General features: G+C 40.8%; 1 protein-coding gene across 2 annotated transcripts in view; it reads left to right on the top strand.

Annotated features, from left to right (window-relative positions):
- The first annotated feature begins 356 nt into the window (after positions 1-356).
- The window catches only part of man1a2 (mannosidase, alpha, class 1A, member 2), a 137,176-nt gene continuing 111,933 nt past the window's right edge, over positions 357-25,599 (top strand). The window contains exons 1-2 of one of the 2 annotated variants that reach the window (XM_032568166.1): positions 357-1,135; positions 4,816-5,350. In XM_032568166.1, the coding sequence (XP_032424057.1) occupies positions 5,037-5,350 (314 nt within the window). In that variant the 5' untranslated portion in view covers positions 357-1,135; positions 4,816-5,036. Of the gene's footprint in view, positions 1,187-4,815; positions 5,351-25,599 lie in introns of both variants that reach the window. The other variant, XM_032568165.1, reaches the window with a different exon arrangement.

Below are 25,599 nucleotides of genomic sequence, written 5' to 3'. Positions count from 1 at the left end.
AATTGATGGATTGTTGCTTTAAAACAGTAACTTATATTAAATTAAAGTATTATACAAAATATAACAATTTATATAATTTAAATATATATATAATTAATTTAAATTGATAAAATATGTAAGTTAATAAATCGAAATATTAATATATTAATAAAATCATAAATCTAAAGTTATGAATTTAAATAAATTAATAAATGTATTTAAATTTATGAATTTTAATAAATGTAAATTAATATTTAAATACTTAGTTAAATCATATTTAGATTATTTTTTATACATTTATTTAAAAAAATACCATTTATTATAAGGTGCAATGTTTGTAAAGCATTCACAGCACTTAAAAATAAATAAATAAAATGTCGCCCCTCAAATCTCTCTGCCCTGGGCCACCGCCACCCCCGTAATCCCTTTCTAAAGTCTGGTCCAGGGCGCAGCAAAGGACAAAGCAAACACGCTAAATTTGTACCTGTAGACCCAAAGTACAGGTGCAAATTTATAGCACATATACTGTAATAATGTCACCAGTAGTGCAGTTACTTTCCATTTCATTAAAGTGAATTTCGCAGTAGCTTATCTCTGACAAACAAGCAGTATTAAAGTCATATTTGGCCTGCAGTAATAAATAATCCACGAGCATGTTCCCTTATCAGGTAACGGTGGCACTGATTCAGCTGTGCCTTAATTGTGTTTCCCTGGGGTACATTATATTCAGCTCAAATTATTTATCGCTATTGGAGAACAAATAAAGCACGGTTACAAAAAACAGCTCGGGTGAATATATCTGTCTTGTGAATATTTATAGTTTGTACATGGAAGAAGGTCATCGCTTCATTTTCTGCACAACATGAATCCATATGGTCTCTGAGTGATTGTGCCAGCCTCGTTTTAGTCAGACGGTCCCTAACCGGAGGAGGCAGGCTGAGTAGCTGATGCTGGATCGCGGAGCGGCAGCAGCAGCTCAGTCAGTCCGTCGCTGCGGTCCATCAGAGCGGAGCGGCTGGTCATCAACATCCTCCTCAACGTCCGCGGAGCTCAGCTGGCCGGAACGCTGCTCTGTGGTTCCGAGCCGTGCTGCCCTCGCAGCCGGTCACGACAGCGGCGTTGGAACCTTCGTGGACATGAGGACAGCGTCTAAAAGGTGGACCGGGAATCCCGCACGGCTTCGTTTTTCGCAGAGCGAACGAGAAAGGTGGTGATGCAGCACAGCGAGGAGGCGCCTCGGTCACTCCGTAGCTTCACAGCTAGCTAGCGTTAGCAGCCTAGCCACACAGCTAGCGCTCCCAGCAGGCTTTTAAAGCTCAGCGTTTTACACCAGTTAACGCAACAGGAAGCCTATACGTCAAAAACCGGAATATTTAATATTTTTTTTATTCATGTATTTCCTCTGGCGTTAGTCGACATTCATCCCCACATCCTCTGTTAGCCAGCGTTAGCAGCAGACGTTAGCTTCTCTGGCTGTTAGCTTCTATAGAGGCTAATCAGCTCTCACAGGCTGGCACTGTCACAAAATGAACTTGGTATTCAGCCTGTGAACACGCCGATACATCGCTGCTCCACGATGACGTTAACAGAAACCCGCGGTATGAGCAAACACAGCCTGCGGATAATCGTTTGTGTTAACAGCACTTTCACTGGTTCTGCTTTAGTCTGTTAATCGCGGGGCTGATTTGTTTGATTTCCACCCACCTTTGCCTCGAAGTCAAACATTTGCCCACCCATCAACATAATCGGGCACAGCTTTGGATGATGTGTCTCTCCCCCCCCCCCCTCATTTTTTCCAAGTGCAGATTCGAAGATATTCGACGAATCTCTCGTCTGTTAGAGTGAAAACGACTGCGTTGTATTTATTGGGAATAATAATGCATGTTCCGACCGCACTCGTTTGTCTCCCCTCTCGAAGCAGATTGGAAATCCCGATTCTCCAGTTCTGTTAATTGTATTTCTGATTTAATGACAGGCGAAATTACAATATGTACCAAAGTGCGACAAAATCGACTAAAAACAAAAGCTCGATGGAGTCCAGGACTGTTGATCACACAGTTGTTGCACAGCCTCCTGATACCTTAAGCCTCTTGGAAATATGTTTGTCATTTTTCTCATTGCTGGAGGATTAAGGATTATTTTGTGTGTGTGTGTGTGTGTGAGGGGAATATGACAAAACAGCACAGGAAAGGATTGCTTACTATTTTGGTGTTTCATCTGATAAGGGTGGATTTTTCTTGACTTTTCACGGCGCGTTTCTGTAATTTTGAAGTGTTAAAACTCCAAACAGGTCGTTCTGTGTGCCTGTCACCGCATGATGCCGATAGTTCCCTGGAAAAGTTGTGGAATAACCGAATAAAGCCTATAAATGCGTAATCTCTTTGAGAAAATATCTAAAAATTGAGAATGATTCTTAACTAAATCTGTGGCACAACTGCTGGCGCCTCTGCTCTTGGTACTTTGTGTAATTTCTGTTCTGAAAGGTGCAGCACTCGATCTTGAGATGCATATTCAGAGAGTGATCTTTCACCATTTCTCACACCGTTTTCTGTTCAGCTCATTCCACTGGATGTAGGTTTTTGGGGTCTGTTATGGTTTTTGGAAAAGGTCTGTGTGTCCTGCATTTCTCTGTTGTTTTGGTAATTAACAAACTATTAAAGAGCCTAGCAGAATTTTGTAGTTAGAAGAGAAACTTTGCCTCATCGTCGCAGGTCCTCCCATGTACTTTGTGAAGAACATGAAGTGCTTTTCTACCCAGTTCTTCTTTCTGATTCCTACCAAAACCACCTGGGTCGTCTGTTGCCAAAAAACTCTGCTTGAAGCCGTTTCACACCGGGGTTCGATTGGGAAGGGAATGATGAAAATTTAAAACCCTCGTTTAGGTCGGCTCATTTTCAAGTTGCACTTTTGACAGTGGACCAAAGAGCGCGGGCCGCTGATCACTTTGGATGCAATCAGCGATCCGCGTCGAGGTTCAGTTGAAGGCAGACCAAAACCCAGGTTTTTAGGTAAGCCGACTCGCAGCAGAGTTCAGTTGAGTCTCCACACGCCTGCTGACCAGGTGAGGTAGTGAATTCCTCATGCTGTCATCTGATTAAGGGGTTTAAGTTAAAGTCCTAGTAGAGGTTAGTAAATTCCACCTGTTTATGTTTGTGATGGCAGGACTTGGTGATCTCTCTTACCTTTAACCCAGTGGTTCCCAAAGTGTGGGGCGCGCCCCCTGGGGGGGGCGCAGTGCCATTGCAGGGCAGGCGCGGGAAGCGGTGTGGATGAATAAAAAATTTTAAAAAACAGTTGCACAAAAGTGTTTCACTGTAAAGATGGTTTGTACAGTAGTTTGTTTTGTTGCAACCTGAAGTGTGAAATAAACTTCAGTGGAGTTCGAAAACAAAATATGTTTATAGTTTATGTCTGGTTGAACGATGTGTGTGAGTTGATTTTTATTTTTTTGGGGGGGGAGGGGATTTTATTGTAATCCATAGGGGAGCCCAGAAAATCTTTGGGAACCACTGCCTTTAATTTAGCTTAACAGCTAAATTAATGGGGATTTTGTGTCAATAACATATTTTCACCCCAATAATATAGAAATTCTTTGAAGCTACAATCAAAAAAGAAAGGTATAGTTTAGGGAAGCAACTTATGATCATTTTGGTAATTGATCATTATTATGATTAATTGAGTAATCAGATAAAAATTGACATTCTGCAGATTTCTCTTAAGCCTTTTCTTTTTATTCAGTATTCTGAAATACATTAATAGATGAAAATAAATTCCTTCTTTAAATGAAAGAAAGCGTTTTATTGCCTAAAATTCAATACAATTTCTTGAGCGCATAGATGATCATTTGTAATAAAAGATTCATCTACAGCTAAAAAACATACTTATAACAACATATGAAAAGCTCAAACCTTTCTGCTCAACTGAACAATATAGTGCAGAGCTGATGTGTTGACGTTTTTTTTTTTAGATTAACCAGTTAATAATTGGATTCAAAATGTGTTTAATTGTAGATTTTAAATTTTTTTTTTACAGAGTTTGAACTGTACAACTTCAGGAGTTCTAGATGAAACATATTTATAAACATGTTTTTTTTTAAATCTGGAATATATATATATTTATTAATGAATATTACACTTTTGGCTTAATTACTCATGAGTATGTTGTTCTCTCCCTAAATTGACTTTTTTTTGAGTCTGCATACTCCAGTCAAAGATTAATCGATTGCTAAATTAGTTGACAACTACATCATTTAGTCGATTAATCACTATTAATCGTTTCAGCCGTAGTGCAGTTATATTCAAACCTTCTCTTCCATCCCTCATAATAGAACAGGAAAGGATGACATCCTCAACTCCAACACCTCTCTGCCCGGCTTTCTAACCATGCCACCAGACGGAGGCGTAAAGAAGCGCGGCACAAGCAAATGAGGTGGATTAGCAGCGTTTGCAGTCTTGAGACTGTCACACAGCAGCAGCCTTCTAATTCATTAAAGGACTGACTGCTACCAGTGATGCCCTCCTCCTCACACCATTCCCATCTACAGAGATACTTGGATGATATGAGTTATGACATTTAATTTCCCTTTGGAATGAATAAAGTGTTTTTGAATTGAATTTTAATAGCTGTTTTTCAGATTACCAACAATGGTGCCCTGGTGCTATTTATTGGATAAATGTTCTCAAATGGAACGTTGGATTTTTCACATTTCTTTCGGCGTGAAGTTTTCCTGCCGCAATAAAATAGCTAATTACCTTTTATCAGGAGTGCCAGCAGATCTGCTCCTGCATCTGGTTTTATAAATGGACGCCATTAGTAACATCTGTCTTTTCTTTCCAGACTCACCATGACCCGTTCCTTCCCGACCAGTCGCTTCTTCACCGAGGCGCCTCGCTCCCCCTTTGCCTCCCGACGCCCCAATGCAGGGATGAGATAATAACGCCCAGCAGCCGACGCATGCCGCTACACCACCACCTCTGTGGCACCTGGAAACCGACACCTACCCCCGTGCCCCGCCCCGCCCCTCCCCCGAGTTGACTCTTTAACCCGACTCAGAAACTATGACGACGCCGGCTCTGCTGCCGCTGTCGGGCCGCAGGATACCCACTCTGTCGCCGGGCGCCTCCTCCTTCACGCACCACAGAGCCACGTTGAGGCTGTCGGAGAAGTTCATCCTCCTCCTCATTCTCAGTGCCTTCATCACCCTATGCTTCGGGGCCTTCTTTTTCCTCCCGGACAACTCCAAGCACAAGCGCTTCGACCTGGGCTTGGAGGACGTGCTCATCCCGCACATCGACTCGCCCAAAGAGGGGAAGCACAGCTCAGGTCAGGTGATAATTCACGGACAGGGAGGACATGACGAGAACAGGCACAGGTGAGTTGAACGGCTTCCCGCTCTGGCTGCTAGCTCTGTGCAAAGTGTTGTGTGATTGGTCAGACGTTTGTTGCCGTGTTTTATGCAGAAATGCGCTTGGACAGCAATTTTGATATTTCTTTTCAACTAGTCCGTTTTCACTATACGGCTTTTGTATCCGCAGGTGACATGAATACTTCTGAAAAACATTTAACTGAGATAACGAAGAATTACGTACATTTGTAAAGTTCTTCACTAAATAACTACTATAACTACAAAATTTCATCAGAAATTTTAAAAAGTGTGTATCAGTCAAACTTGAATTAAGGGTTCTGATGCTGAAAATTAGCAACAATGCTAAGGTTAGCTAGAAGTCAGCACCATGGTGTATCACTAGCATGTTCACTAACATGGACTCCATTCATGTGATGTATAAAAAAAATAGCTCAAATGTTTATATTAGCTTTACAGCTAACATTAGCGTGATAGCTATCACTGGCATGTAGAGAGACTAGAATGTTGACACTACCAGGAGGATGCGCGTTATCCCTAGCATGTTCCCCAACACTAACGAACTTTATTCAGCGTGCAAACATTAATGTATAGGCTAAAATTAGCTAATGTGCTAAGGTTAACTTAAATGCTGTCAGTAGCATGTGGGATATCACTATCATGGGAAGTCAGCTAACTCCATACAGTATGCTAAATATAGCTAATGTATATAAAAATAGCTAAAATGCTTAATTTAGCTGAAATGCTAATGTTAGCATGAGGGCTATCACTAGCATGTTGAGCAACTGGCATGTCGGCACAACCAGTAGGATGTTGACACCAGCATGTTGACTAACACTGACTTGATCCATTCAGTATACAAACATTAATGTAGAAGCTAAAATGAAATTGTAATCTTAGCATTGTTAGCTTAAATGATGTCAGTAGCGTGTGGGACATCATGAACATGTGAACGTACATTCACTTTTTCCATCCACCATACTGAACATAGCCAATATGTAAAAGAAATTAGGCAAATGACTAGTGACTGAGGGCAGTCTCTAGCATGTTGAGTGATTAGCATGATGACTAGCATTGATTTATTCCGTTTAGCATGTAAATCCTGGCTCCAGTAATGGGACGGTTGAATGGTTAATAACTCCTTGATGGAAACTGTAACGGCATTGTTCACGGAGGAGGCGTACGTGTGGCGCTAGCTCTGTGAACGGTTTGTAAGGGAGGAAGTGGGAACCCCCAATAGTAGGGGGTCGACGTACACTGAAGCGGAAGGGGGTGCCCCCCAGGTGGTCTACGCTGTTGTAAGAAAGGTATGTGCAAATACAAACAACTGCCCATCTTTGGTTGAAGTATGTAGGAGCCTTTAAAGCTTAAGCCAGCGAAGCGTTTGTCACCGGTCGTACAGGTCTGCAGCGACGGCTGAAAGGTGTGGCGTTGTTGGCAGAAGGAAGCACGCTCCACTGAACCTTTCCAGACACGTCAACACAGGTGTTCCCTCCTCCCTCGCCTCTCAGCACATCTGCGCTCTCCTGCGAGCGCTGCCACCTTTTGTGTCTCCTCCGGGTTTTATTGTTCAGGTTCTGAAACAACAGATATTTTATCACCTCGGCCCTGTTCTCGAATAATTTTTTTTTCTTCCTGCTGGCAGATCGTGTCGAGGTTTACGAGCTCGCACACTCTCGTCTGTTTAAAACAGGCTTTAAAATCTTTTGGTTATGAGCTGGATGTTGTTGTTGTTGCATTTGCATGTGTGATTTGGTGTGGCGGAGTCTCTGCTGCTTTGTTGCTGTTCCTCTCATGTAGATGATATTCAGGGTTTTTCCAAATGGCATGTTGTGCTGTTTGGAACCCGGTGCCCTGTAGGATGTGCAGACGCGTCGTCTGTCAAGTGTTGTTCTTGGAGGAGTAAAATTACTAGTGTAGAGGGTTTTCCTGTAGAAACTAGGGCAAGAATTCTAGTGTGGAATTGCTTGTTTTGTGCATAATTTACCAAAATGCTGTAAAGTTGCAACGGAGGAGATCCCTGCAGATGTCATCCGGAAAATCTATTGAAATCAGGTTATTTATATAGTGGCGATTCACAACAAGCAAGGGCTGAAACGATTAATAGCATTAATGGTGATGAATTGATTATTGAAATGGTCATCAACTAATTTAACAATCGATTGGTCGTTAACTGGACTATATAGACTTTAAAAAAAGACTATTTGTGGAATGAACAACACACTCAGAGCAGTAATTAGGCCAAAACTTTCCAAAACATGTATACGTTTTCCATTTAAGATAAAACGAAAAACTTATTTTTCTAAATATGTCCTACATGGAACTTCAAGTAGCATAGTTTTAGTTTCACCTGGTTCAAATTCTGTAAAAAGAAAAAATTGAAATCTCATAGTAAACACCTTTTGCTGTCCAATTTTTAATCTCTTCGCTGAAAAAATCCCCCAACAGATCGGTCCTACACTGTGCTGATAAGTCACACGGAAAGGCCTGAGCTTTTCACACGTTGATATTAAAAATCTGGTTTTTGCTGCAGATGCTTCATTTGTTACAAATAATCAAATGTTCACTAAAGAAATCCTATTCTATTACATTTTACGCAGTAAAAGGCAAATTTTCTTATTTAAAAATGGAATAGATTGACTTATTTGCATCTCAATGTATTTATAACATAAAAAAGACAATTTAAATGAAAAATCTGCAGAATGGGCCAATTTTCTTTTTATCCGATTAATCAATTAATTTTAGAATAATGAATACTTAAGTAACTGTTTCTTGCAGGCCTACAACAAAAAGATTATTTGCCTAATATCATGCAGCACTACTACAGTTATATTTAGTGGTAAGATTTTGGTAAGAAGTTCCTGTTCACTGAACTGCCAGTTGCTTGCATCAAGTCGCATCAAACAACATGTCATGTGTCAGGAATTCACATCTTGCATGCATATTAATATTCAGCCTATCAGATGGAGTCTCACTACAGTAGATGTCCACCCCTGCAACATGTGATAGTGCCCAAGTGCTGACAGTCGCAGAATGGCTGCAGCATCCTAATTGCAGCTTAGAAAGTAAGACATGAGGAAACCGAGGATTTATCGCAACTGATATTGTCATTACAGTATTTAAAAGCAATGTTGCCGTTGCTTTATTTTTTAATATTTTGCAGCCCTACTACAGTGCTCTGTCTTCTATGTTGAGCTGAGACCCTGGGATTTCGGTATAATAAAGTTGGACCCCTTGAGGATGGTTGGGTCTCCATGGTAGTACATGCAGAGTTAATGTTGCGTTCCGTTTGTTCTCAGAAGTTAGATTGTTCCTGTTTCCAGCCGTGAATGCAACGAGAAGATCAGCTGAGGTCAGAATCCTGTCTGGGAAAAGTCAGAGTCTAGTATCCAGTACGGCTGCCACTCGTATAGAACATGGCGCACAAAACCTTTGTGGATATTCCGCTAATGTTGAAAAAATGCAACTTTGCAATTGCGGTGTTTCCGTTCAACAAGGAACGCGATTAAAATCACAGCTGAACAAGTTTGTTCACAAGATAAGTCATTAAAAAACATGAGGCTCTATCATCCTCCTGCCACTTCCTGTCGTCTTCTTTCACAGGAAGAAGACGATCGTGGATGTTACCGGCTTTTCTGCCGGTAACATCCACTTCTAGGTTTCCCCCAGAAAACTTGCTAATCCCGGTGGTTGGGTGCGAGGGCGGCCTGTCATGTTTTTGAGTTAAAAACTGTTTAAAGTTGGGAGAAAATTTGAAAATATTTCTTGATAATTATCTGTTATTGAAAGTTTGAAGATTAATACCTGAACACCAACTATATAAAGTGTTAAAAAAATGCAAACATTTTAAAAAGAGTTTAAAAAAAAAAAAGAAGAAATGTTTAGCCTGGGGCACAAGTAAAGCCTGGTGACCCACTAGGCTTATAATACACTTGGGGAAACCCTTCAGTTGTTGATCACATGGCAGGCGAAATACACAAATTTTGATGTAGCTGAAATTTCTTTTTAAATTGCTGTTTCCATTAAGCGAAATTTAATTTAGTAAAATTCAGTTTGCACAAATTTACAGTCGGCGGAAACGTAACTAATGACACTGAAAACTGCTTGTTTTGGTGCTCATTGGCTCAGCAGTAGCATCCAGACTAAATATTGTTGTTGCCTATATTCTTTTGCATTGTTTAGGCATGAGATATATAACTGATTGAGAAAGGATTAGATTGTCGAGTCTCTAACCCCGCCAGCTACCAGGCACGGTCAGCCTCTCATTTACATTGCAAAGTATTGCCTGGACTGCAGTATTTTCTTGAGCTGGACATTTCTTATGTTATGGATTCCATTATGCATGTAGTTGGACAGCAGGTTTATTTTTAACAAGGGTCTTGACGTAAAGCTTTCCTATTAAGTCTGATTCATAACATTAATGGCATTACGTCTAAAGCTTTTAGAACAGCCACATCCGTCAAAGACAGACGTTTAGTTGTGGTAAAGCTCAGACTGAGCTGGTAAAAGCAGAACATTTGATTTATTGTGCCAATTTTTTAAACTACAATGTCCCTTAGTGTCAACAACATTTTTGGTAGCTATCAACAAGCTTCTGTTATGATTCTGTTTGGTGTTATCTAAAACGGTAGCACTGGGTTCAGACTGGTTGGTTTGCTACCATGGATTTAGCTTTTAAACACAGTTTGCAATCTTTTAACCAGGGCTGGTATAGATTTCCTGTTGGAACACCCACTTGTGTCCAACTTTCATAAATCTAGCTGCTGATTTAAGGTGAAGTTGAAGAATGGGACTGAATCAGCTCCATCTTTATTCAGAGTGTACTCGCTGAAAAACCTGAAACTACCCACCAAGCCTATTGTGTGTGTATGTGCATGGGTGGCTGATTATGGCATATCTGAGGAAAATAACCCACCCCACAACCTGAAAAGTACAATTATTCTTAGTTTGATGAGGATGAATCTCTGCTGTATAAATCATGGCACAATACCTTAATGGCTTAAAGGTGGCTTAAAGTTTACTGCCCCATTTTTTAAATCGGAGGCTCTGCTTGCTGGTTTTTCTTCAGGCATCTAATCATATGAGAGTTTTTAAACATACAGTGCAGTAGAAAGTGTTGTTGGCTTTTTGTTATTTATATATATATATATATATATTTTTTTTTTACAAAGCAGGCCTACAAAAACAGCTCAACAGCCTGATGGACAATGTTTGGTTTGTAATTTCTGACACCTTTTTATTTCTGACAACAACAAAATGTATTCGTTTCCCCAACATTGATGTAGTGTGTGTCGTCTCGACAGCTGAAAGAATCAACCTTGCTGATTGTGCTCTAGATGATATTTCAAGCATTAACCTGAGACTTTTACTGGTATCAGTTATGATGGCGATACTTTACTGTTTCCTACATTTTACTACAGCACACATCAGTTCTAAATATAATTTACAGTGGAGCTCCAGTATTTGCCGGGTCGGGGACCATACAGTAGTTCCCCATAAATAATGAAAAGTGTCAACACCTCAGACCACCTCTAAAAACTCTTACAGTGTTATAGTTCGCACACCAGATGCACTTTAATGTGCATTAATACACAGTGGAAACCATCTTGGCACTACAGCAGAATGGTCTTTCCTAAGCTAACACTTTTATCAAACCAAATCAACTCAGTTGATTTGGTTTGGTTTGATGTTTCAGCTGTCGAAACACACTGATTTATGGCGCTGCTTTTGCCAGGATTAGGAACGACAGTTTGGCGACAGTCAGGTGTTGGATGGTATTAGCTTGGTTAGTTAGGATCCTGGCCATTTACTGAACATGGTTTTAAAAAGAGAACTGGACGCTGGAGTAGAATGACAATGCCTAAGGTTTTTAGTTCTGGACTTTAAAGGCACAACAGCACCTCACTTGGTGTCACCATTTATTGTTAATGATGCTTGGCCAAGCCTTTGCTTTTTTTGCTGTTGTGATAAATCATCATCACAGCCCAGGAGACGTGCTGTATTACTCAGGAACATCGAAGCGCCTAAATTTATCATTTAGTTCTAATTTATTCAGTTTGATTTTCGATCACGTTCCTGTTTGTTTTTTTGTCATGGTTGATCATGTGTTTCTGTGTTTTAGCATTAATTAGCCACCTTGTACCACAGTTAAGACAGGAGTAGATGATTTGATCTTGCGTCGATAATCTGAAAAAATCTTTAAGAAAAGCATGATCCCAAACCTCCTGTTATTCTGAAACTTTGATTTATCAGCCACTAAGGAAGCTAAAACTTGGAGCACAAACAATAATATTTAGAATTATTGAAGGTTTTAGCATTTAAAATGTGTATGTCATGGTGAAATGCTTTTTCACCATGACATACACTTGCTTCAATACATAAATACTCCCCAAGCTGTTCACATTTCCCACGTTATTTTTTCCCTGATCTGTAGCAGTCGGGTCAACGCGCTGAGGCTAATGGGTTTCTGTAAGTGGCGTAAAGCCGTGCTTCCAGCCCAAAGAGCGACTCCTCCAACACTAGCCGAAAACATCATCTTTAAAAGGATCGTTCCCATAAGTGGCGGTAGAGGAATAACTAAACATTTGACACGCTGAGCCGTCTGGAGCACTCGGGAGCAAGAGATGGAGGTCATTAATAACCGCACAGCTAGCGAACCAGAAAATGGCACTTTGAGTAAACATTAAGTATGAAACAAGCATAATGCTTTGCAAAAGGGCTGCTGAGAGTGTAAGATTATGTTGCAGCTTGAAATTAGCTGCTCTACAGAGTTGTTCTGGCCAGATGACGATCATTTTGTACATTGGAGCATGACACGTTGTACTAGTGCAAGGAACCAGCCAGGAAATATAAACACACTATTCTGGAGACGCAGCAGACATCAGACACACACCTGTTACCTGCAGAGATGGATGCAGCCTCAGTCTGGTTAGCTCTTACCTATAATTTTCTCGGGATAGGTGAATGTCTCAGGAAATTGACTCGTTATCTCGAGAAAACTTTCAGGAAAGTAACTTACCTTAAGAAAACCATCAAATTTAACTTGCCTCAAGAAAATGAGGAATTCATTCGTTATCTGAAAAATATTGTAATAAATACATCTTTAACACGTTCTCTTCCTCATTGTTGCATTTATCAAATTGAAATAATGGTGCCTATTCTAACTGACCTAAAGCAAGAGAAGTTTGGTCTTATTTAACTTCAGACAGTAAATGTAAACTCCTGGTTTTGTTTAATAACCACGGTTGTATTTTTAATTTTAATCTACACCCAAAGCAGCCTTCTTGCGCAGTCTGGAAAACTGAGGGATTAATTTCTAATTAACACTGCACACCCATCATTTATCTGAAAATCAATCAGTCCATCTGATAAATTTGAATGGAACTTTTTCATTTATTCTCTCAAAAGGAGAAAAAGGTCTGGGAAATCTGGAAACGTAACTCTGGCTAAATATGTGAAATGTGAAGGAACCCTTTATTAGCTTACACAAACCCAGATGGTGTTCCACTAGGGGCTTGAATCGCTAAAATTGTCATTAAACACATAAAAATCACCGGAAGGCTATGATTATATAAGTTAAAAAATATGAAGTACATCATCCTGACGGTGGTTCAGCTTATTAACAACCTGAGGCAGAAAACTGTTGACCGTTCTGCTGGTGTTGAGGGTCTTTTGACGACAGCTGTTCGATAAGTTCACTGAGGGGTCACGAAGAGTCCCTGGAGCTAGACAATAAATCCTTTTTTATTGAATAATCAAACGTTTAGTTTTGAAGATTACATATTTTATTTTATTTTTTTCCCCACTAACGCACTGTCAGTGTGCCCAGGGCGGCCATCTTGTCTGAGAAGCCTGTTTTACAGTTTCTACTTATCTGGACATTAAATCCAGGTCAGCTCTATGATGGAACATCAGGGCCAGGTAAAAAATTTTCTTATGAGAATAAAGTTGTAATATTAGGAGTTTAAAGTTGCAATTTTATGAGAACTCCTAAAAAAAAAGAAAAATACCAACAACTTAAAACTCTCAAGACCATAGATGAGGGTAGGAACGTAGATCGACTGGTAAATCGAGAGCTTCGCTTTCTGACTCAGCTCTCTCTTCACCACGACGGACCAGTACAGCGCCCGCTTTACAGCAGACGCTGTGCCAATCCGCCTGTCGATCTCCTGCTCCCTTCTTCCCTCATTCGTGAACAAGATCCTGAGATACTTGCCACTTGGGGCAGGACACCCCCCCCCCGACCCGGAAGCGGCACTCTACCCTTTTCTGGCTCAAGACCATGGCCTTGAATTTGGAGGCACTGATCCTCATCCCGGCCGCTTCACACTCGGCTGCGAACCGCTCTAGCGAGAGCTGTAGATCCCGACCTGATGAAGCCAATAGGACCACATCATCCGCAAAAAGCAGAGATGCGATTCTAAGGCCACCAAATCGTATCCCCTCAACACCTTGGCTGCGCCTAGAAATTCTGTCCATGAAAGTAATGAACAAAATCGGTGACAAAGGGCAGCCCTGGTGGAGTCCAACTCTCACCGGAAACGAGCCCGACTTACTGCCGGCAATGTGGACCAGACTCTTACACCGGTCATACAGGGACCTGACAGCCCGTATCAAAGGGCCCGGTACCCCATACTCCCAGAAAACCCCCCACAGGGCTCCCCGAGGGACACGGTCAAATGCCTTCTCCAAGTCCACAAAACACATGTAGACTGGTTGGGTGAACTTCCATGTACCCTCCGGGACCCTGCTGAGGGTGTAGAGCTGGACCAGTATGTGTGTGTGTGTGTGTGTGTGTGAGGAGGTCTTCGAAGTAATCTGCCCACCTACCCCACAACATCCCGAGTTGAGGTCAGCAGCACACCATCCCCACTATAAACAGTGTTGGTGATGCACTGCTTTCCCCTCCTGAGACGCCGGATGGTGGACCAGAATCGCCACGAAGCCGTACGGAAGTCTTTCTCCAGGGCCTCTCCAAACTCCTCCCACGCCCGAGTTTTTGCCTCAGCAACCACCCGAGCCGCATGCTGCTTCGCCCGCCGGTACCCATCAGCTGCTTCCGGAGTCCCACAGGCCAAAAAGGCTCGATAGGACTCCTTTTTCAGCCTGACAGCATCCCTCACCGAAAGTGTCCACCAACGGGTTTGAGGGTTGCCGCCTCGACAGGCACCAACAACCTTGCGGCCACAGGTCCGATAGGCCGCCTCGACAATGGAGGCACGGAACATAGTCCACTCAGACTCAATGTCCCCCGCCTCCCCAGGAACGTGTTCAAAGTTCTGCCGGAGATGGGAGTTAAAGCGCCGTCTCACAGGGGATTCCGCCAGACGTTCCCAGCAGACCCTCACAACACGTTTGGGCCTGCCAGGTCTGACCGGCTTCCTCCCCCACCACCGGAGCCAACTCACCACCAGGTAGTGGTCAGTGGACAGCTCTGCACCTCTCTTCACCTGAGTGTCCAAGACATAGGCCGCAGATCCGATGAAATGATGACAAAGTTGATCATCGAATCCCAGTGAACGAGAATCCCTCTCGTTCACTGGGGTAAACCCCAACATACAGGCGCCGAGATGGGGAGCAACTAGTATTCCCACTCCTGCCCGACGCCTCTCATTGTGGGCAGATCCAGAGTGGAAGTATGTCCAGCCCCTCTCAAGGAGACTGGTTCCAGAACCAGAGCCGTGCGTCGCGGTGAGACCAACTATTTCTAGCCGGAACCTCTCCACCTCACAAACTAGCTCCAGCTCCTTCCCCACCAGAGAGGTGACATTCCATGTCCCAAAAGCCAGCTTCTGCAACCGAGAATCGGACTGCCAGAAGCTGACTTCTGGCAGCCACCCAGCACACAATGCACCCGATCCCTTTGGCCCCTCTCATTGGTGGTGGACCCATGGGAGGGGGGGACCCATGTCTCCTCTTTGGGCTGAGCCCGGCTGGGCTCCATGGGTAAAAGCCCAGCCACCAGGCGCTCGCCATTGTGCCCCCCCTCCAGGCCTGGCTCCAGAGTGGGGCCCCGGTCAGTGTTGTATAGTAACGAAGTAAAAATACTTCACTACTTTACTTAAGTATATTTTGGAGTACTTCATACTTTCCTCGAGTATGAAAATTTTTGATGACTTTCACTTTTACTTCACTACATTTCCGAACTTAATTGCGTACTTTTACTCCGATACATTTTCAATGTGTGGTTTAGTTACTCGTTACAAAAAAGCGAGAGAGAGAAACAAAGTGTTTTGACCCCACCTACTGATTAGCAAGTAGGCTACCGAACAAAGTCCGTAGCCTGCTTGCCTGGGCTTGTTCATCACCTCCAATAGGATACACCTGTTTCGCTTCTCCCATTGTTGGGGAAATCAGAAATCAGAACACCGTACAGCGGGTGGGAGGGAGGGACGAACACAGAAGAGTGCTGCCCGCACTGACGCGGCTCAGGGATTACGTGACACGCAGCGCCGTGCCCTATAATGCACTGTAAGCTATGTAATGTGTTTGAGGCAGTTGACCAAAATCCCGGACAATTTTTAAATTCCCCCCGGACATCTTTTTAGGTCTGAAAAGTAGGACATGTCCGGGAAAAAGAGGACGTCTGGTCACCCTAGTTCAATGGGGGACAGAAGCCATAGCGATAGCAATTTAGACTAAATTTAACGAATATAGGAAAGGCATGCAAGTTCAAAACCACAAACCATTAACATGTGCTACTCTTTAAAACTGGAACAATTTATTAGCAGGTTTCATTTTGCCTGCACTTGGTTGGGTACATTATTTTAAGTTTATTTGACAAGTTTACCAAAATATAAGAAATGTCATTCACACTTGCCTTGTTTTACTTTTTACTTGTACTTTTCATTACATTACTTGAGTACATCCATTTTTACAGTAATTTCCATACTTAAGTACAAGACGTTTCAGATACTTTAAGACTTTTACTCAAGTAACATTTCAGTCAGTGACTTCGACTTTTACCAAAGTCGTATTTTGGAGAGGTACTTGTACTTTTACTTGACTCTGAGATTTCAGTACTTTATACAACACTGGCCCCGGTGACCCGTATCCGGGTGAGGGAACACCAAGTCCAAAGTTCTTGTCCATCATAAGGGGTCTTATGATGGACATCCATCATTAGACCCAACCGTCTATTGCAACCATAATAGACGGTTGCAAACAACAGTCTATAATGAAGAAACAAACTGAGCTGCACCTGTCTGATCCTGGTAGCAAAGCTTTTTCATTTCAAGTCTTTTTTCTTCTAATTTTAGAACTTTTTTGTTGCTTTTTCAACATCTTTTATCTGCTAATATTATAGCTGTTTTAAAAAAATAAAATAAAATTAGGGGTGCTGTGGTGGCGCAGGGGCAAAGCATGACCCACGTTGAGGCCTTAGTCCTTGTAGCGGTGGTCGTAGGTTCGATTCCCGGCCTGGCGGCATTTGCCGCATGTCTTCCCCCTCTCTGATTACCCTGTTTCCTGTCAAACTGCTTTCAAATAAAGGCCACTAGAGCCAACAAAACCTTTAAAAAAAAAAAAAAAAAATTTAATTTAAAGTTTTGTAACCAGGCTCTAATGCTCCAACATACAAGAATTGATTATTGAAATAAAAGATGCTTTTTGAAAATATTCTCTGCCATTTAAAAGAATTGATTTAAATTTTATTTTTTAAAATTGATTTAAAATTGTGTCTAGCATAAAAACGTCGGCGATTTGGCCCTTTTTCCTCATCATGTCTGGTCTCCTCTCGGTCAGACGAGGTCATCAGAGATCTGGCTGCTCCCTGAGGAGTTGAATGCTATTAAGATGGATATCCTCTCTTCTTCTGCTGTAATATTGTGAAATTAGGGGGGAAAAAATCAGTTTTGCTGTTTTCACTGCCAGCTGGAGTTTGAGAACAGCAGAGGAACTAAATGATATGCGGTCGCTTGAGGGTGGCGAGTTTTTCTAAATTTCCAGCTGCAGCAGGAATTTGGCAAACAGTTTTTTTTTTGTTTGTTTTTTGTTTTTCTTTTCTCTGGTGGAGCTGTCTTGTTTTTTCTAAAGCTGTCATCACAGCTGTATTTTCTCACTTGCTGCCAAAAAACCCATTCCTATTATCTCCAACATTCTTGCTTCTTGTCATTTAGAAACTTGAAATGTATAAAAATGATTACTTTCTCTGTATTAGAAACACATCCTGGCTGTAAAAGGAACACAGTTAAAATCTGAACCACTTTACTTCAAACATACAATTTTAAATGTTATTTAGGAACAAGAAGCTGCATTTTGCTGCTCAACAAGAATTAAAAAAAATATTTAAGCTGCTAACAAAAAATTGAACAGCCATTGTTTTTGCCTGTTTTGAACCATTAAGGATCAACGTCTTCAAGTTCCCACATAAGGGAACGCTACTGCAATAAGTCTTTAGGAATTAGGCGACAAAGCTACTTTTCAGCTAAGCAGAAGTAGGAGCTCCGCATGTGATCCGACCTGATTTTTGTAAAAATGCCGTCTGTGTTTTATGATTTTGTTTTAATATTCCTGTTTTGTATCACTACTTATTTGACCCATTCACCCCAATTTCAGATTTTCAGAGTGATGAAAGCTAATTTATTGGGCTGGCAGATCTAAAGGACTAGATCTTGTGATGTTATATCACCACGCTATTTCCCTTCAAAGGGAAGTCTATCATCCATTCAATAACGCTTTATTCAGTTTATGAAAACACAAAAAGAGCATTTTCAACAGTAGAGATGCGAGACGCCAGCCTGAAATCAGAATCCGTCTGTATTTTGGTGGGCTAAATAAAAACAACATGTTCGTTGATGCATAAAGGGGGTTATTTTGTCAAATCTACTATTTTTGTTTTGTTTTGTTTTCAGATTTACCATGTCTGTTACAGAATCTACATCTTTCTTTCGTTTAGGTGTGGTTGGTCTTCAAAATATATGGCATCATATTCCTGCCAAACACCCTGAGGAGTGTGTTGAACAATCACAACATTTATAACCTAAGAGAGCGCATAGCTCTGATCATGGCCATTTCCATTGCGTTCATGGACGCAGGTCCTTGAATGCAGCTCGAATAGTGGTAAAGCGCTCTCTCTCAGTTTAGCAGTTCTATTTGTCAGTTGTGGGCGGTAATTCTTGTGATTGATCTTATTGGCTGTCTTGGATTTGAGTTGAAATTCCAGCCAATCAGAAGAAGTTACCATCCCTACACTGACAAATACCCCATTAAGCAGAGAAACAAGCACAATTTACTGGTGAGAGCGTCCAGATGGGTGGAGTTAGCGCATTTTGCTGCAAACCGTGCTGCGTTCATGCATCCACAAATAAAGGAAAATGCCTGTGGTAAGAGTTGTGCACACTCTGTTAATAAACACGCTGTTGTGATTGTTTAATTTATTCCTCTGGGCTTTGGCAGGAATAAGATACCATAAACCCACCTGAAATTGAAATGAGAAAATAAGACCTCAAAGAAGAGTGAGGATTAGTAGTCAGGAACCAGCTAATAAGTGCATGTGCAGGTTTTTTGGTATTGGACAGGTGGCAGTTAGTTTGCCAGCAGTTCACCATGTTTTTGTGTTTAAAAAGAAATGTAAGAAGTTGGATAAATTCAGAGGCGCACGAAGAGGCATCGCAATTTAGAAATAATAACATGAGGCCCGGTGGCTGGTGCAGGAACTGCACAGTTGATGGGGACTCCCTCGCGCCCAGTTTAATGCATCAGTGATAAACCTAACTTAATTCTTCTTTAGTGTCACTGTTACTCTTGTATAAAAAAAAAAAAATCATATTTAAAATAAACTATGTTTAGCCTAGTGGGGAGGCAAGTACAGCCTGGAGGCCCGGCAGGCAGGATGGGAAACCCAGGAACCATTCTACACTGTTTCTGGAAAACTTGGAAAAAAGATTTGGAAAGCTTTACTCTGAATTTTACAAAATCTCTGCACATTCATTTAACGAAATTTGATGAACCATTAAAATTTCATGTACGGTTGGAAAGCGTTCTCCTTTGTTGCAGCTGACTTGTTTTTGTTTTTTTGTTTTTTTAAAATTAATTTTTACCCTCCGTAAACAATAACTCTGTGCTCTTGATTTGGGAGGAATAAAAGTACTCTTGTGCATTTTGTGACGGTTGTTTTAATATTTTGGAATTGGTCAAACGGTTTGAGATGTAGTGCACCGCTACACCTTCAATCAAATTGAAATTCTCTGTTTTTATTTACTTGAGCAGATTTGTGGTTTAGACCTTCATTTCCTGGTCGTCTACAGATTTAGTTTTTTAACTTTCATTGATCTTAACACCAGAAAGAACTCATGTAATTTATTATTCACTTTTCTTGCTGCTCTTGAGAACTTTATGCTATGGTTAAAAACAAAAGTGATGTTGAATTAACGTCTTTGACATTAGGTTGAATGTGCCTAATTAATGCTGGAGATGAAAAATCTTAAAATTTCCTTTCACACCCAAAGTGTATTTATAACGTATGCATAATTTTTTCTTTAAGTTTGGACCATCGCATGCAAAGTAAGAATAGCTGAAAACCTGCTATGATGCTAAAGCAGCTTTGAAGATATTTTTTGATCATAAACAGTAAAAGTGTGACTGCATAAAGTGGCAGATGGCCTATTTAAAACACAGATTTTGAAGAAACCATTAACTGAAAAGTCAATTCATTGGATCATTAGAGGGTTACACTGTATTGAATATGGTAGCATAAGTTATGTTGTGACTGCAAAAAACAACTGAGCAGACCTGGTTATGTTTAACAAGAATTAGGCTCTAGAGTCGAACTGTTCATATAGGATTAAGATTTTACCAAGTTAACATTTGCATTCACTAATAAATATTTAACAAATGTGTCACTCCTCCGAGGTTTTGCAGAGTTCTCCTGCTGAGTGTGTGTGTGTGGTAGATCTGTTTTCCAGTGTCATCTGGTCTTTTGAAGCTGCTGTGCAATCATTCAATCGTCTGTGTGTGTGTGGATGTGTGTGTGTGTGTGTGTGGGAGGGAGCCCCCTCCAGATTTCTGAAAGTAATTGCAAATTTTGAAAGGCGTAACAGTGTAGAACAAAATGTAATGAATCACTGCTCCGAGTGAAATTGCTTTCCAACCTCAGGCCACAAAAACACAAAAGGATCAGCTCTGCATGCTTAGCAGTTTGATATTTGTCTAAAATAACAACTCAATGTATATATTGGTGTGGGTGGAGCTTGTTGAGTAAAACGACTTAATAGCTTGATTGGGACATGCCCAACAATCGATACGGTCCTTGACGTTTCGTACCTGCAAAAAATTAAAGGTACGTGGCCGATGATGGATTAAGTATTTATTTCCTCTACATTAAGCAGGGACGCCTGATGAGGCATTGTTTGTCTATATGCTGGTTTTGTTTATCAGGCCACCTTGTGTTCGTGAGGAAGGTGTGAAACATCACTTGTGTCCAGGTGGGGTGGTGCCTCCCTCCTGCTCCCATTTATCATCTCTACGGACTACAGCCATTGTTGCGAGACCCTTCGAAAGCCAGAGAAGAAAAAGAACTGACTGAGCTGCAAGAGTGCGCCACGGTAGTTTCTTGGCGAAAAGACATAGTTCAAAAGAATACAGTGAAAAGCAGGGAAATGGGTTGTGGTGTTTCATTGCTCATGAAGAAACGAGCTATGGCTAACTTGTAACATGTGTTGTCCGTCTTGATTAGAGACGCTCAGGGAAATCAGCTGGTGCCTTTAATCGACTGGTTTTCAGCTTGATCAGCGCTGATCGGTGATCGATCACTCAAACTTAAAAAAAATTAAATCCCTCTAGATTAGCAAAAGCACCAGATGTTAGTTCTACTGTATCATACTTACAGCAGCAATCTTCATTGTAGATGCTGTTACTGAATGAAGTTACTGAATTCTATTTTCAGTATCAGTGATGCTTTCAAAAATGGAGTCAATGGTAGCAGAATCAACAGTGGCTCTTGGAAACGGTATTTCCTACTTGTGGGGCCTGATTATGGTTCATAGTGGCTCTAAATGATGTTACACATCCTAATTGCTAGTATAAGATTTTCGAAACATTTGTTTATAATACATAGCTTGACCTTTCGTCTGTGTCAAATGACATAGACTATTGTTTGTATTATTAGCAATTCCAATTTTGTTTAATTTATGAATTCCACGACCAGTTGTGATCTTCTACCATCTCTACAGCTTTTTATATTGATTTTGTGGCATCTTCCCAACTTCATTTGATAGCTTGAAGACGTACAGCATCTTCAAGCCATCTTTAACTTTTTGTGCTCTCAGGAAGGATGAACTTTGACCTTCCAAAATAGTCAAAAAGGTTTAAAATTGTTTCACCGTTGCACAATGCTGTGTGTATAAAGCTTAGTTTCGCTGCTTTATTCATGCTTCCATGTTGTGGAAGCATGTAATCAAAAAGACAAATTCATGGTGCTAACCTTTGAGGTTGTTGAAATAAAGGCTACAGAAGCTCTTAATTTAGATACATTTTGGGATTTAGTGCTTATTTACAAGAAAAATTTAAAAAAAATTCTCGGTTGCTTGCCAATGTTGATTGTTTTAGGGAAGTTGGTGGAATTTTTTTGCTGTATCTCTCCAAAAATATGATCATTTAACACCAAAGAAGCCCCAGTTGTTGCCCGTATTAATCCAAGCAATCAACAGTCTCAGGACTGATTCCTGATTGCAATCCTGGAGATGGTAACATTAATGCTGCTGAGTGGTTGGTTGAGATGTATGGGACGTCAGAGCTTTGGGTTGTTTGTTTTGGTGAATTTATATACTAAAACGCAACATCAGCATTGTTTTTTTTTTCTGATGTTTTTTAAGTTCAACTTTCTTGCTACTTGTTTTGGTAAATGAAAACATCTTTTGAAAATCATTTATGAATTTTAAAATTAAGCTAAATGACATTTGGTCAATTGACTTAAAACTTGAAAGTAAATGTTTAGCTTTTGAACTGGACCGGGGACTTTGATGTTTCTTCACCTCTGTTAGGAACGTAACACTAGAGCAAATACTGTTAACCCCGTCTTAAGAGACTGGGTCATTTTTTTACCCTTTGCGTGGTCTGGCAGGGTCGCACTGATCCCACATGCGCTTTTACGAGGGTTTTTGTGTGCATGTGTTTGTTTTGGGAACTGACGGTCTGAGGGAGCAACCCTGTCCCCTATCCACTGTCCGACCATGACATCTGCTGCTCTAAATAAGTTAGAAGGTTAATAAAGGTGACTATTTATTGTCTCTGAAGGTATACAAATGATAATACCCAACACTTTCTGTTGTAGCCAGAAAACTCATTAAAATGCAAGCAACACATTTTTCCAAGTTGATCAGCTCTCTGTTATTTATTTTCCGAAAACGAAAATTATATATGAACTCTTTTGCACATTTTCATTAAATAACTTTCACTGTAATTCAGTGATCTGGTTGAAAGGAGGGTTTGTTTGAAGCTTTGTGGTTGCAGAAGCAAATGTGCGCGAGAATTGTACGTTGGCATCATGTAAAATAGGAGCTGCATGTTGGATGTCATGAGTTTTCTCTGGAATTAAGGCTGGATTCAGGTTTTTGTGTTGCTATGGTGACATGCATGCTTTCTATTGCTGCCATCCGCTAAACCTCATTTCCTCAACTTATAAAAAGCAGACGACTTTCTCATGGATACACCACCAGACAAGCAACTGCTGCTGCTTATCCGTTGTCATGGAAAGGGACATGTTACATGAGGCCACCGGAGACTAAACAGAAATGAGACACAGGAGGTTTGATGGGATGGGGAAGTGATTTCTGCCAGGCTGACCAGACTGGACTGACTAATCAGGAGCTCTGCTGGCTTCATGGTAAATTTGTGTACAGTGCCTTGAAACGGCACCCACCCTTTGAGCTTCTTTGCCTTTTTTTATTTGAATTTATTTTAATCGAGATTTTACATAATAGATTAACACACTTTTGTGTAGTTGGAAAGTGAAAATATTCATTTTATTTATTAATACAATTTTGAATAGTGGGTCATACATACCCGTCCCTAGACAATACTTTGTAGAAGTATTGTCTAATTAGACAATTAGTATTGTCTAATTCCAGCTGCAGGTCTTTTGGGTCTCTACTAGCTTTGTCAAATTTTGCCTATTGGGTGTTGGTGAGCAGTGATTTTAAGTCCTGCCACATATTTGCAAGAGGTGCACCGATCCACTTATTTCACTTCCAGTACAGATATCTGAGCTTTAGTATTGGCCGATCCCATCCAAAAAACAGAACTGAATTGACTTAAAATGTTTCTTTTTTTTAAAACACAAACATGTGAAAACAACCCAAATTTAATTTGTTCTGTCACTTCATTAACGAGTAGAACAGTCAATGTAAAATTAATAATAGACAAACAATTCATCACTGTTTTTCTGTATCGGTTGACTACCTTGGTCAAACGTGTGCAAATAAATTGCGGCATGTCTTCTTTGAAATGGTTCAGAAAGCGCAGTTAGCATCTCTAACCGTAATGTAAAGTAAATAATAAAGCATGACATCCCTCAAAGCACAAATCATAGAATTAGACTGAATAGATGTGCTCTAACGGATCAGGAATATTGCCTAGATTTTTGTTTTTTTCCAATATCGATACCAGTATGGATATTAGTATGAAATCGGTGCATCAGTGCAACACTGCTTTTGTGTTTGCCTTATATATTATTTCTGCTTGTTCTTACCAAGTTAGAGTTTAAAACTGGTAGCATCAGCTGAGCAGTCGCGGTGGCGTTGAGTGTCCCTGTAATTGCAGAACTGCCGCTGGAAGAAGTGCAACAGTTTGCTAGGTTAGCTCAGGTGTGTTAAACTGTGACAAAGTTCGAGAGGTATGAATTATTTAACAAGCTGCCGTACGTGCATCAGCGTCAACACCTATGGTGTCAGAACACACTTCGTGTTGCGAATGCTTCCTAAAAATCCCCCACATGCACAAGAGGTCAGCTTTCACGCCTCAATGAACCTACACAGATGGCCATAATTCAGATCTAGGCATCTAAATGCGTCTTGCCTACAGCTCTCTCCCCCAAGGGCAGGGAGAATTTTCGTTCGGAGGAAAAGGAAACCTCCTCGGTTCTAGAGACAATTACACAGCTGCAGTAACTGTCACAATGTTGGCAAAATAACTCAATCAAAGAACCTGAACTAAAGGAGGAATGCTTTCATGCGCACTCTCATCACAGATGCGCAGCGGTTCGACACGGTGCTGTTTACTGGAAGCACACTCGCAAATCCATCCATTCAATCACACGAGCATGCGGTAACTGCCATCTTGATGCTACAAAATCTGTTTTCCATCAATTAACGTCAGGCGCACCGAGTGGCAGCATGAATATTTATGAGGCGTTTCCAGGGCGATGTTGCGTAACTTTGAAGCTGTTTATTTTAGACACAGTTGGCCCAACATTGTAAAAAAAAAAAGACTGACGTTCTCCATGTTGTGCGTCATTAGCGTAAAAGCTTTGTTTTTTTGTCACATTTTTTTTTCGTTTGGCTTTCTTCAGCAGTCAGTTTACTTGTTTTCTATCGATGTATATCAGGGGTGTAAAACTTTTATTTTCATATCAAGATCAAAATTATTCTCAAGAGCCGGTTGTGCCAGACTGTATTTGTACACCCCATTAACAAACTGTTGCAAAATATTAGTAAGCAGCTGTCTGCATTCAGTAAGTACTTTTTAAAAATAAATAATATTCATAATGTTTTTACATCAAACAGCCACTCCAGGATTTAAGTTTAAAAAAAAAAAATCCAATCAAAATTTGTGAAGCTAATTTGTAGAAACATTTGCAAAGAAAATTTGCAATATTTCCACGAGCATGACGTTAAATGTGACTTTTTCTTACTCGACGTTTCAATCGCGGACTAACTTCACTTGAAGTAAGGCCGAGGCCATAGTGTCGTAAAAGAAATACTGCCACCTGCAGGTGGGAAGTAGCAGTCACTTAAACACAATGTTTTTGATCATTTTTGTATAAAATTTGCGCAAAAAAACCCCCTCACACTTATGCATTAGCGTGGTGGTATGTTGATTTTGCGTGAATTTTTGTGAACACAGAATTGCAAAAAAACTGGAAGGACTGATTGATGTAATTTAGGCTGCATTCACACAAGCCCTGTTTAGTCTGCTTTAAACAAACGCCGGTCCATTTGCCTAGAAAGTCTGGTTCGTTTGAGGTTTGAACACGCAATCAAATTCTGCTGTGGATGTATTCAGACTGCTTCAAGAGCGGGGAGCATTCTGTGTGAATAAAACCA

Source organism: Xiphophorus hellerii, chromosome 7, assembly GCF_003331165.1.
Source record: "Xiphophorus hellerii strain 12219 chromosome 7, Xiphophorus_hellerii-4.1, whole genome shotgun sequence".
Taxonomy (NCBI): Eukaryota; Metazoa; Chordata; class Actinopteri; order Cyprinodontiformes; family Poeciliidae; genus Xiphophorus; species Xiphophorus hellerii.
This window is presented reverse-complemented; position numbering and strand designations above follow the sequence as displayed.